Raw genomic sequence first — 14,065 nt, 5'->3', positions numbered from 1 at the left:
ATAGGGATAGCAAACTGTTTCCCCAAAATTCATTTTTGTGTATTTATGTACAATCTTATATATTCACCTTTCTCCCTCTGAGACAGAGAACATCTTTGGGTGTTTCCCACCATTCACTTGGGGAGGCAGGAAGTTGAATTCTTCCTCTTTCTTTTGGGTGCATGGGACCACCCTCAGTTCTTTCCTGCCTCTGGGGAGAGCAGTTTGTCAGCAGATTGCTCTGCTGCTTTTCTTCTTTTCTATACCTTCTTTCTATACCCTCTTTTTCTCTAGCCTTTTTTCTTTTCCAATTTCTACTTACTCTACCTTCTTCCTTTATTTCACAATCCCTTCTAAGGAAAAGAACCCAAAGAAGTTCGTCATGGCCTCTGCATTCTGAGAGCAGCTTTATGGAAGAAGGCTCAGGCAGTTTCCCAGGAGCCATCCTTCTGATGGTGGGAATTGGCCTATCCAGCACCTACTTGCCCCCAGGGCTTGCATGGTTTCCCGGCAACAATCTGGCCTCAGGCCAGACACAGGCCTCAAAGCGGCCCTGTTTCTCTCAGCAGGAGCCTGCTTCTGCTGCGTGCCTCATCCAACTGTAGGAGAGCAGAACCACCCAGTGAAGTATGTCTGCAATGGCTGACTTCGGAAAAACGCCCGATTTCACGCCAAAACCTAAAGATGTGCTTGCCATCCTCCTGGCAGGAGGAGTGGCAGCAAACTTGAATCAGAGAGGAAGCAGCTCTGCAGAACACCAGCAATGGCCAGGAAACATAAGTGCCCCACTGGCTGCAATGCCTCCAGACTTCATGAGTCTTTTAAGACAGACAATGAGGAAGGAAATACTGTCTTTGTGCCAGTCGGACTCCCATTTGCCCAGACCAACACTCACTCCCAACCCTCTCAATACTGCTTCAGAGATGCAACCACATGGCAGTACCTGGCCACCAAGGCTGACTGAGGAGTCCTCAGACAGCACGCACCTGGAAGAAGGAGAGTTTCTCTTAGAAGAGGGGAAGAAGGAAGAGATCACAGTCCAGTCTTCCAGACTTTTCCAAGCAGAGGATTATCAGTACCTCTTATCTCAAAGGCCCTGTCTGCACTAGACTTGCAAAACGCCCAGGGGAAGGAGGAGGAACAGAATCCAGACGGACCCAAGACACGTCCCAAAGGGAACAGAGTTTTCCCCCAGATATGAGAACGAGACTGAAAGCCTCCCCTTTCCTAAATACTTTGAATGCCAACTCAAAGCTGAATGGGCCATTCCTGCCTCTTGGAAGACGGACAAGAGATAGTGAGGGACAACCTGGATAGAAAAGGAGAAAAAGCCTTTAAAAGGGCTCATGAAGCAACAGCCATGGCAGTCAAAGCCACGGCCATAGCATCCATCATATCAAGGGCCTCGATTGTTTCGATACAAAGACTCAAACAACTACTGCCAGGAAATAACAAATGTCTCCTGTAAGGGGCCAGCAGAATCCTAAAAGCAAACACTTTTACAGTGGATGCAACCCTAGATGCACTCTCCTCCTCCTCTAGAGACATGCCATATTCCATGGTTGCAAGACGCTTACTATGGCTTAGGGCCTGGCTGGCAGATCTACAGGCCAAGTCTATCATGATGGCATATCCATTCCATAGTGGAAAACTCTTCGGAGAGTCTCTTGAAAAAATTCTAGTGGAAACCAAGGGTAAGAAGATAGCCCTTCTAAAGTCCCTGAAGAGAATGGACAGACGGCTCTTCGGATCTTCATCATTTTGCTTCTTCCGTGCATTACCCAGAGCTAGCCAGGATCACAGATGCACTTGGAGCTTCCCAAAACAACAATCCTGCAGAGGCTCTTTCCAGAACAGGTCATACAAGCACCAGGCAAACCATAGTGAAAGGCATGATCCAGACAACAAGACCCCTGACTTCCAAGTTGCTCCGGTGGGAAGGCAACCACTTCTTTTCCAACAGACCTGGTTCGACTCCAAGGCAGTTGCCTGGACCAATGAAGTAGTGTCCAAAGGCTATTCGATAGAATTTGCCTTATTTCCACCGGAACAATTCATGATATCACCTCTCAGAAAGGACCCACACAGATGCTCAATCATTCACCAAGTCATTCACCATCTACTAGAGATCCAAGCGGTGGAATCAGTACCAATCAACAAAACAGGCAGGGGTGTATACTCAATATTCTTTATGCTACCCAAGAACGGGGATTGGAGGTCCATCTTGGACTTAAAGTATATAAACAGTTACATCAAGCTTCATCACTTTCGCATGGAGATGCTCCGTTCCATAGTGGAAGCACAACAACAAGGAGAATTTCTTACATCTATCGCCCTGACAGAAGCATACCTCCATGTACCAATTGACCCAGCCCACCAAAAGTTCTTGAGATTCTGTGTGGATAATCAAATCTGCAGTTCAGGATGATGCCCCTCGGGCTATCCACGACTCCAAGAGTCTTCTCCAAGCTGCTGATATTACCAGTAGTCAAACTCAGAGAGATGAGCATACATCTCCACCTATATTTGGATGACATTTTGATACGTTTCAACTGAAAGAAATCATCCGTCAAGGATACAGCATTCACAATTCAATTCCTCAGGAATCATAGTTTCGTTGTCATTCTTCTGTGCAGCCCCATATTGGGACTGTGAATGTGCAGTCCTGTTGCAGAGAGATTTTTCTAGCTTAAAATCTGTTAAGGGGGCACTTGCCCCTACTGCACATGTACAGTAGCTTTCCTGCCAAAATGTGGTTGCTAAGGCAAGCTCCCCCAGATTCCCTCAGTTCTTTTTTTGCTGCTGTCGAGAGAAGTTCATTTCTAGCGTCAGTGTTCTCTCCTGTTTACAATCAGTGTTTCTTCTTAAAATGTCTCAATCTTCGTTGTTTAAGAAGTGGGGAAACCAGTACCAGATTGTGCTGAGAATATGAATCCCAATCTTAGGAGGCTCAAATGGTCCAGGAAACTACATTGTACTATATCCAATACCTTGTCATCATTGGGAGTGAATAGACTGAGATCATCTCTTTTACAAAACACCACAGATGTGATCAAAACTTCTGCTGAAATTAATTTCCAGCTCAAACCTGTCTTAACAAATAACAGGCCTATGAAGTCGATATTACATGCTCAAAGTGGTTTGTTCGACCACAAATGCAGAGCGCTTAAAAAGGAACTCCTTTATACTATGAGACAGGTCAGGCACAATAGGGATAGGGCTCAGATCAGCAGTCTAACAAAGCTTAGGTCCCAGTATAAAGCTCTAATCAAACAGAAGAAATTAGAGCATGCGAAATTTCTTTGGAATGAGTTAGACTGCACAGTATCTGAAAGAAATGATTTGCGATTTTGGGACTTGGTTGCATTCAAAAGAAGCTCCCTCTACTGCCATATTGATTCATTTATTCCAGGCTATTTCTGGTCTTCTTACTTTAATAAAGTCTTTGTGCCTCAATATCCCCAACTAGAGGCATCTTGGATTTGCAAACAGGTTGTACATCAGGATTCTCTGGACCTGCCAGAATGGGCACCAGTCTCTGAAGCTGAAATTAGAGAACTAATTGCCTCATTACCCACTGGTAAATCTCCAGGTGAGGATATGTTACCACCTGAACGGTATAAAGCCTTCCCAGACTGGTGGTCCCCAGTATTGGCTAGGGTGTTTACCCAAATTAATGATTCAGGCCTAATCCCCCCTGGATGGAAGCTGAGCATAGTGGTACCTATACACAAAAAAGGGAATAAATCTGACCCGCAAAACTGTAGACCAGTAAGTCGTCTTGTCACAGCAGCAAAACTGTATAGCAAATATCTGCAGGCAAAATTGGAAGATTGGGTGACCACTGAAAAAATAATTCATCCCACTCAAGCGGGATTTCGGAAAGGTCTTGGAACTATAGACCACTGTCAAACGCAATATCAACTGCTTTACTCTGGAATAAATGGGCCAACAAAGGCACTTTATGTAGCATTTGTTGACTTGGCTGCCACATTCGATTCAATTAGTATGGTTCAAGGTTGCCAAACTAAACATCAATAAGCGACTGCTGTTTTTGCTCCGTGAGCTGCACAAAGATAGCTTTGCTCAAATTGGGATGGGAACCTCTGGATCACTAACTAACAGAATCCCTATTAGTAGAGGCATGAAACAGTTGTGTGCTGGCCCCTCTACTATTTAACCTGTACATCAATGATATCAATGAGACTCTGTCAGGTCCCCAATTTATGCCGCCTTCTCTGGGACAACAGAAGATTTCAGTTCTCCTTTATGCAGATGACATGGTCCTAACCTTGGTGACCAAGATCGGCTTGAGGAGACTGTTAGATCAGTTAGGCCAGTATTGTAACGAAGACGCTCTCAATGTCAACTACACGAAGACAAAAGTAATGATTTTCAGGAGAAAGCCACTGGAGCATCCTTGGCAACTCAATCTAATAATGCAGCTCCTTTAAATATCTAGGGGTAACCTTTAAAGAGATTCTGAATTGGAAGACACACCTTGCGATGGTTAAATCCTCAGCATCAAGGATTGTAGGGTCAATAATACATTTTTTTCATTCAAAGGGGTGGGGGTCGATTGATAGATCCAGCACTGAGATTATTTAAGAGTAAAGTAGTCCCTCACCTCCTATATGTAGCTGAAGTGTGGGGTTGGAAGAAAGATATTCTAACCAGTCTTGAGGTAATCCAAAATCAGTTTTTGAGACGTATTTTGGCTTTATCCAAAGGCACTCCTGCTGCCCTGATGAGGGCCGAAACAGGACTCCCCTCCCTTAGGGCATGGGTACACCATGCAGTTTTAAAATACTGGAAAAGGATCAGATTTTCCAGTTCTGACTCCCTAAGCTGCCAATCAGTAATTTTTTTACTGTCTAAAGACCCCACACACCCTGGCTTTCTATCCTCCATTTGCCAAAGGTATACCATCTCAGATGACCTGTTAGGGGTCTCAGCCAACAACTTCCCACTTAAGGAGTGGATTTATAAGTCAAATGCAGTGATGGATCGGCTATCGATATTAAAATCTAAGGCAGCTCCTTGGTATAAACTAATCAAATTTGACCACTTAAGATCTCCCTACCTGGCCAGTATTTCTCATTATAACCTCAAAGTCTCTTTCACTGCTCTGCGCTTTCAGATGATGCAAACAGCTCTCTTGGCAGGGCGTTATTCCCTATGGAACACTGCAGCTGCATTTGTGGATTATCTACAGTGGAGAACCTTTCCCACTACCTACTTTATTGTCCATTATATAGTGGACCCAAAGCTAAATTCTTGGCCAGAATCCTATCAGTCACAAACACATATTCTGAAATTGAGAAGATTGTGTTTTTGTTATCTGACACTGATAACCATGTGTACTACAGAGTCTCTCAGTTTGCACTTGCAGCCAAAAAGATAAGATCTAAGGTGGTATTGAATGAGGCTGTTTCGTGATTCCTGGGATAGTGTGGTATACTGTACTGTCTTAATTAATTTTAATTAACCTTTTCAAACTGTGATACTGGATTTAACTGTTTATTAGTTGATGTTTGGAAAATTTGTGACAGCCTATGGCTATAGACAATAAACTCTTTGGTACTTTTGTACTTGGTACTATTCACAAAAAATGGAATTGTTTTTCTCATTGGTTAGGCCCTTCTGGTCTCTCCCCATTTTCTTGTCCATTGCTTTCTGTCTTGGAATATCTGTTCGGCCTGCTCAAGAAAGGGCTCTCTATAAACAGTGTTAAGGTACATATGGCAGCCATCTCCACGTTTCATGAACGGATTGATGGTAAGACAGTGTTTGCCTACTATGTCTCTAAGCAGTTCCTTAAGGGGTTGTTTAAAACCTTTTCCCCTAGGGTCCCCCCTGTCCCACAGTGGAGTCTGCCTCTGGTACTCTTGCAGCTTATGCTCCCTCCCTTTGAGCCTTTGGCACATTGTCACCTGTCCCTATTGTCCATGAGGGTGGCCTTTCTCGTTGCCATTACCTCTTCCAGGCATGTTGGGGAAATAACTGCCTTTTGGGCTGACTCTCCATTTTTGCAGTTTTTCCCTGAGAAAGTTGTGTTGCACACTAGGATTGAATTCCAATCCAAGGTGGTGTCCAGGTTTCATTGGCAACAGAGGGTTGTCTTACCGGCTTTCTTCCCTAATCCTACTTAAGCTGCAGAAAAATCACTGCATATGTTAGATCTCAAAAGATCTTTATTGTGTCATTTGCATAGAACAAAATGCATCTTGAAATCAGAGTCACTGTTTTTCTGTTATGCTGGTACTTGCAAGGGCCATGCAGCATCCTCTCAGACTCTGTCCAGATGGATTGTTTCCACCATTAAACTGTGTTACCATAGAGCTGCCATGAGTTGTCAGTTTCTAATTAAGGCTCATTCTACTTGAGCTCAAGCTGCTTTGGCTGCATTTCTTCAAGGAGTTCCTCTGCAGGACATCTGTAAGGCTGCAACTTGGTCTTCTGCCAACATGTCCATCAAACATTACCTTGTGGACACAAATGTAAGATGTGATTCAGCAGTAGGAATGGCTGTTCTGCAGTCGCTGTTTGCTTGATGACTCACACCCTCCTCCATTGGTGAGTAGCTCACTATACTCCCAATGTGGGGCTGCACAGAAGGATGATGATGAAAAACAGTGTTGCACTTACCTGTACCTGTTGTTTGTCGAGTATCTTCTGTGCAGACATACATTCCCTCCCTCCTGTCCTGCTGTGAGTGTTAACTGTTGGTCTCTCCGGTGGCTCAGGAGAACTGAGGGAATCTGGGGGCCCTTTCCCTAGCAACCACGTTTTGGTGGGAATGCTACTGTGCATGCACAGTAGGAGTGAACGCCCCCCCCCAACAGATTTTAAGCTAGAAAAATTTCTCCATGGCAGGCCTGCACGTGTGCACAGAAGATACTCGACGAACAACAGTTACAGATAAGTGCAAAACTGTTTTTCCTGATAAACCTCTTGAAATGCTCCCTTCAGCCTTCACAAAGCCTAAAACACGTGGGTCTACAGCTGAACACATGAGTGGGAAAAATCTATTTACCCAAAGAGAAATGAGACAAAACCAAAAACCTCATCCTGACAGTGCTTAAAAGTTCCAGCTCACAGCTGATGGAACTGACGAAACTACTGGGCCTGCTGGTAGCCAACACGGAGGCCATATATTGGGGACATTACCACCTACGACGTCTTCAAACGCTACTGATAAGTATCAGATTGCTCAAAAGCAAGTCATGACAATGCGGGACCCCATGAAGGTCAAAGAAAGCCTGTGGTGGTGGACACAGGACCACAATTTACAACAGGGTAGGAGCTTCCTAACCCTCCAATTCCAACAAATCTTTTTGAATGCCAGCCTGAAGGGATGGGGAGGATCCCTGAATGGAACCCCAACTCAAGGATTGTGGTCCAAGGAACTTTCTGGACTATCAACGTCCTGAAGATAAGAGCCATACACCTGGCCCTCTTGTATTTCAGCGTTCAAATACATCACCTGTATTGATTCGCATGGACAGTATAGCAGCCAAAACATACATCAACAAGCAAGGAGGATCCAGATCTCCCTGCTTACAAGAGATGAACAAAATAATCACCTGGGCAGTGACTCATCTACAGTCGATTCAACCCGCGCATATCCGGGGCACAATCAACATCCAGTTGGACTGATTGAGCTGAGAATCCCAACAACCAAGGGAATGTGCCCTAAACAGGGACATATTCCAACAGATAATGACCAGATTCGGGAACGCCATCTCTGGACCTGTTCACCTCACACACCAACTACCAAGTGCCGAGGTTCTTCATAAGATACTTCCATCCAAGAGCCCTTCATATGGCCCAAGGGTCTGACCTTCCCATGGTCCAAGGGTCTGCTATATGGCTTTCCACCACTACTAGTTATACCCAAACTACTGCGGAAGATAGTGGAACAAGTGGAAGTAAAACTGGTAGCTCCATGGTGGCTGAGTCTACCTTGGTTCTCTGCAGTACAACAGATGTCCAGAGAACCTCCACTACAACTCCCTCAACAGCTAGATGTACTACATCAAGGACCCATATGGCACCCACACCCAGAGTGACTATCACTAACTGCAGGATATTGAGCAGAAATCCTTTCAGGGGATAGCCTATTCACCAGAGATCATTAACACACTCCTTGCCTCCAGAAAGAAGTCCACTTTAAAGATACATAAGTCTTCTTGGAAGCCCTTCATAAGATGGACCAGACTGGACCCTATGAACCCTTCCTTGAACAGCATCCTGGGTTTCCTACAAGAGGGGCTCACGAGTGGACTAAAACCCGCAACTCTGCGCAAACAGGTAGCAGTGCTGAGCATAGTAATCCCTATAAATAATAGAACATTTCTGCCAACCACCCTCATATAAAGAGATTCCTCAGAGAAGCAAACCTAATTAGCCCGCCCACAGTGCACTGGTTCCCAACCTGGCAACTGCATGTATTGCTATCAGGTCTCCTCAAGCCTCTATTTGAACTGATAAAGGACATCTTACTAAGATGGATCAAGTTAAAAACTATCTTCTTGATCATCATAACTTCAGGGCGACGAATATCAGAGCTAAGTGCTCTATCCATCAGACCCAGCCTCTGCATCTTTCACAGAGACAAAGTGGTACCGAGGGCAGACCCCACGTTTATGCCCAAGGGATCCTCTAATTTCCACAGGAAGATAGAAATCAACCTTCCCTCTTTCTGCCCAAACCCAAAACATCTGAGGAAAAAAGAGTGGCACAACCTGGACTTGAGGACAGCGCTGAAGACATACTTCATCAGACAGAGCAGATAAAACATACAGACTCCATGTTCATCAATGTAGCCACTCCCAACATGGAGCAAAAGATGTCATCAGACACCATAGGCAAGAGCATAAAGCCATGCATCAGAGAAGCATACAAATCACAAAAGTTTGATGCACCTACTGAAATCATGGCACACTCTATCAGGAGTGCAGCAACCAACGCAGCCCTACAGAAGAATGCATCTATAGAGGACATCTGCGAAGTGGCTACATGGTCCTCAATATTAACATTTGTCAAGCACTATGAACTGCATACCTATGCATCAGCAGATGCAGCCTTCAGCAGCCTTGCCCTCCCAGGATCTTCATCCAAAAAACGTCTTCTCTAGACCTGTACTGTCACCCTATCTCTCTTGCCTTTCCTGTTTATTCGTGTCTTCTCAGTGCACAACGATACCTTATAATATGAAAGAGTACACTGCTAAGGGGAGTCACCTGAACTGAGTAAGAGTGGTCCCATGTGCCAAAGAAAAGAGGAAGAATTCAACTTCCTGCCTCCCTGATTGGACAGTGGGAAACACCCAAAGATGTCAGAGAACCCCAAGCTTCCAGCCACTTTGCAGGCCAGCTAGTTAAGCAGCTGACTCCTGAGGAGACCACCGCTCCAAGCGCAGAACTTCCCCAACCTGCCACCCCCCAGCCCTGCTTACCTGACTGATGGGGTGGAGGCACCTGTGGGGGGGGGAAGTGCATGCACTCCTGTGCTCCCTCATCGCACTGGAAAATGACATCATTTTCCAGCACAATGGGGGAGCTGTGGTTTGTGCTGAGGCCCAATTTAGTATAAATCGCCTCCAAACAGGCAGTTTTTAATGAATTGGGATTCAGTGTGACCTGCAGCTCCTGTAAGACAGACTAGCAAGCCAGCCTGCCTGCCATACATGAAGGTATCTAGCTATTGGGGGGGGGGGGATAGTGAATAGAAGTAGAGTAGAATAGCTTATTCACTGTTTTCTTTACTGAGTTTCTGCTACTGTCTCAGCTGAACTGTGTTATCAGCACAGGTGGGAGTGAGCATCTGGGAACCAGCCATGAGAACTCTGCTCTGCGTCTCCTAGCAACTATGCTCTGACTTCAACTGGCTTTCATTCAACTTAGGGGGGAGGAGACTGGGGGTATAACTTTTCTGAAAGGGTTTCACTTTGGCATTCTAGGCAATGACTCTGTACAGTGTTGTACTGGTAGAAATCTTATAATAAAGACCTTTAACTCATGCAGCTGTGTCTGAAGAAGTGGAGAGTCTGAGAGAGTCCTTTAGCCAGGCCTGACATTTTGCCTAAAATCCTCTTCATTCCCTCGGAACCTGGAGAATCCGGTGAGATCACCCTACCTGCAGTATGGCAGAAGGAGGGGACAACAGAACTCCTGCAAAACCCGAGGGCCTACCTAAAGACCTCGTGGGAATGCCGAAGCCTGGGACAGGCGAGACGTGCGGGGCAGGGTTATTCCCAAGACAGGAGCCAGTTTTCTACGCTGGCTGGGTACACCGCCCCGAGGATAGATACCATATCTTTCGTATGGTCACTTGAAGGGCTGGAAAGAGTGACACAAGGCGCAACTGTTCCAGTCAAGCTTGGGAGGAGGAAAAGGAGCCCTGGGGAATCCAGGCAGGGACCTGGAGGACGAGGCACAGCTGTTTGGATTGGGGGGTCTTCCGGAGAACCCAACCGAGAACATCAAAGATGGAGACTCCACCATGGCAGAGGACCAGTGCATGAGTGATGAAGAAGAGAAGGATCCCAGAGACTTGAGTGGCGTGTCCGACCTGCAGGAGTTGCGTGAAGAGGTGGAGGAGGTCAGGCAGACTATGCTTAAGATTATGGTTGCGCAGCCCCAAGGAGGTGGAATGGGGGCACCAGCGGGCCCTCCCAACTAAGGGGAGTCTGGGTGGTATCTCAAGGGGCCCCTGGCCGAGCAGCACCTGCCCTCCCAGTGGGCCCAAGGGGGACCCCAAGGCCATGTGCTAGAGGAGCGAGGATCCCAAGGGACTTGAACCCGCTTGATGTAATCTGGAAACCTGTTTTGACAGAGACCCTGAGGAATTGGGCTACTTCCTGGTGCAAGTAGGGGAGTTTTTAAGAGAGTGTGGCCACACTTTCCCAGATGAAGTGGGAGTGAGCGTCTGGGAACCGGCCGTGAGAACTCCGCTCTGTGTCTCCTAGCAACTACACTCTGACTTCAGTTGGCCTTCATTCAACTTAGGGGGAGGAGACTGGGGGTATAACTTTTCTGAAAGGGTTTCACTTTGGCATTCTAGGCAATGACTGTACAGTGTTCTACTAGAGGAAATCTTATAATAAAGACCTTTAACTCATGCAGCTGTGTCTGATGAAGTGGAGAGTCTGAGAGGGTCCTCTAGCCAGGCCTGACAGCTCCCTCATCATGCTGGAAAATGTCATAATTTTCTGGCGCGATTGGGGAGTACAGGAGCATGCATGCAGGAAATAAGCACTCCATTGCCTCTGCCCCACCAGCTCCTTGCACCCCTGCTTTGGTCCCTAGGGACTTTTAAAAAGCTCTTCTTATTTTGATGGATTTATTTGTATTTTCTAGTGTTTGGCTTGGATTAATATTGCCAAAGTAACTATATAGTGGGAAATCTCGAAATTATTTGGGAATATTATTTTTAATATTGTTAAGAATTTAGGATTTAAGATTAATTTTATTTTCAATTTATCTGATATTCTTTAACCATTTTCCTAAGCAAGCTGGTTTTATTATACATCTGCCACATATGAAACAAAACCATCCTACTATTATTATTCTTAATCTTTTGAGTTTTTCTGTAGCAGAACCATAAACAAAGCCACACAATGAGCCAGAGTAGGTAGATGGGTGTAAAACGTTTGTGACTATGTAAATACATGAATGTGATACCAGTTTGGTACTCTAGAGTAGTCATCAAAAAATTCTAAAGTGCTTTCATATCACTTTATCCAGAGACCATTGCATCAGATAATTCCTTTAGTATGAAGAATACAAGCTCATAAGATCAATTCTTTTAACAGTTTCTGCCCCTTATTAAATTATTTGTCTCTGCTTTTATTTCAGCTGTCGAACCAGTAATAGAAAGAGTTTGATTGTGACTTCCAGCACATCTCCAACACTTCCACGGCCACACTCTCCACTTCATGGGCATGCAGGTAATGGCATTTGTGGAAGATTTGCAAATAATTGTTTGTCAGAACTGCTATTGTTTTCATAAACTGGGCATCTCCTTTTGAAGTAAATTTGGTATTTAGAATGAACTGAGTGAAAGCTTGTGTGTCCTGAACTTTTTGCAGTAAAGAGGAATAGCCCATGTCTGTGCTATAGCTTGGGCATCATGTCATGATGCAGTTAATCATGTTTGGAAGACTGGAATTCTTAGAGAAAGAACGTTAAAAAAAAATGTTACTTTTGTGTGGAAACTTCAGTCTTTTTTTTCCTTGGCATCTTATAGCCTATTATTTGTAATGTTCACCATCCGTTGTCTCTTGATGACCTAATCTTACGTGCTCTTTGACACTGATGTTGTCATGACTGGAGTTTGGAACATAAGTCTGGGTCACCAAATGCAGACTGTGGCTAGTAATATGGGAGCATCAGTTGCCTGCACTTAAGGCAGGGAGCAGAAGACTGTCTCCCCCCCCCCTTTCCAAAGGAGCCCAGTACCATTGTCATCGATGGCTGTTGTGGGTTTTCCGGGCTGTATTGCCGTGGTCTTGGCATTGTAGTTCCTGACATCAGGAACTATAATGCCAAAACCACGGCAATACAGCCTGGAAAACCCACAACAGCCATCGTTCTCCGGCCGTGAAAGCCTTCGACAATACACCATTGCCATCCTTACCAGCACTTTCAGTATTAGGTGAAACTGTTGCCTATACAAGGGAGAATGCAAGGTGCCATTCCTCTATACAAAGTGATATCATGCTTTGTGTTCCTGCAGAAAATAGGATATTCAAGGTTGGGGTAACTCCAGTCTTGCCCTATTTCTCTGCTCCAGTTCTGCTATCTGAGAGGGTTGCAAATAATTAATGTATTTTCAGTTTTTATAATTAGATATTTGTGTCTTGTTCTTCTTTGAGAACCCAAAGCAATATTGTTCTCTCCTCCATTTTATCCTTGCAACCCTGTGAGGTGAGAGCAAGTGATTGGCCCAAAGTCACCCAGCTTCTATGACAGAGTGGAGATGTGAACAAGGGGGTCCCAAATCTTAGTCAGTACTCTAACCACTATACTTCATTGGCTGTCAAGTTACATTTGTGCCTGTCACTCTGACCATACCCTAAATCTGTTGTATTAAGAAGAGCATAGAGGGCCATCTCTCTTTCTCCAGAAGGGACCTGAAGATCAACAATCCTGGGTATATCTCACTCTTCCTTGTTTTGTCCTATCTGGGGCACTATAGTGGGATAAAACCTGAGACTTCTGGGTTGGAAGGGAAAAAAGATGAAGAGGGGTGTGTGGGGTGTGAATGTGTGAAGCTGGAAGAGGTGGAGTCTCCGTGTTCATGAGCAGTCTACTTTTGAATACCAGATGCCAGGGAAGAAAACAAGAGGGGTGATGGGAAACTTAAGACCATAAGCCTGTCCATGTTGGATCAAGCCAGGTTTTGTTCAGCATGCAGAACAGCATCCTGAGTCCAATAAGGATGCAAGAGCCTCTCAGAATACTTCAAGGAGCACAACATGGCAACAACATGTTGTGGTAATTTGTCCCCTCTCCCAGCAATTGACATTCAGAGTCTGACAGCCTTTTGACATAAATCAGACTAACATCCAGTCTAACTGAGCATCTTGTTTCCAACTGATACTTTCAGGAAGCCCACAAGGAAGTCCCAGTTTTTGGTAGAAAGGCAGATTTATAAATTAAATAAATGTGTGAAGCCTACCATGTGTCTCTCTCACACTAAATGGCATACAGAGGCATGCTGTCTTTGAGCATGAAGACTCTATTTGTCCCTCAGGAGAAATATGTGGGAACCTAAGAATATTAATGGCACTTCTGACTAGGAGAGTGCACAGGGAAAAAATTGGTTGATTTAGTTCGGTTATACTGAACTGGGGAAAAAAATTGGAGAATACCAAATTCATTCTCCAGTTTGGCTCAATAATACAGAGCAAATTTGGTAAAATTCAGCCATTCTTTCCTATGGGAAACTCAATTTGGAATTTTCTAGTGGCTGGGGGAGTCATTTTTTGATCTAATTTCATCAAATTTGCAGGGGAACTACTCCTAACTGTCCTCTAACAACCTCCTCCCCAAGTTTCATTAAGATTTTATGCCCCCCC

At 44.9% G+C, this 14,065-nt stretch overlaps 1 protein-coding gene across 1 annotated transcript in view; it reads left to right on the top strand.

Annotated features, from left to right (window-relative positions):
- The window catches only part of MAST2 (microtubule associated serine/threonine kinase 2), a 422,441-nt gene that overhangs the window by 217,855 nt on the left and 190,521 nt on the right, over positions 1–14,065 (top strand). Inside the window, exon 5 of the mRNA XM_054979860.1 lies at positions 11,841–11,932. Coding sequence (XP_054835835.1) covers positions 11,841–11,932 — 92 coding nt within the window. The remainder of the gene's footprint in view (positions 1–11,840; positions 11,933–14,065) is intronic.

This window comes from Eublepharis macularius, chromosome 5, assembly GCF_028583425.1.
Source record: "Eublepharis macularius isolate TG4126 chromosome 5, MPM_Emac_v1.0, whole genome shotgun sequence".
In the NCBI taxonomy this organism is placed as follows: domain Eukaryota; kingdom Metazoa; phylum Chordata; class Lepidosauria; order Squamata; family Eublepharidae; genus Eublepharis; species Eublepharis macularius.
Note: the sequence above shows the minus strand (reverse complement) of the source record. Positions and strands in the feature narration are given on the sequence as shown.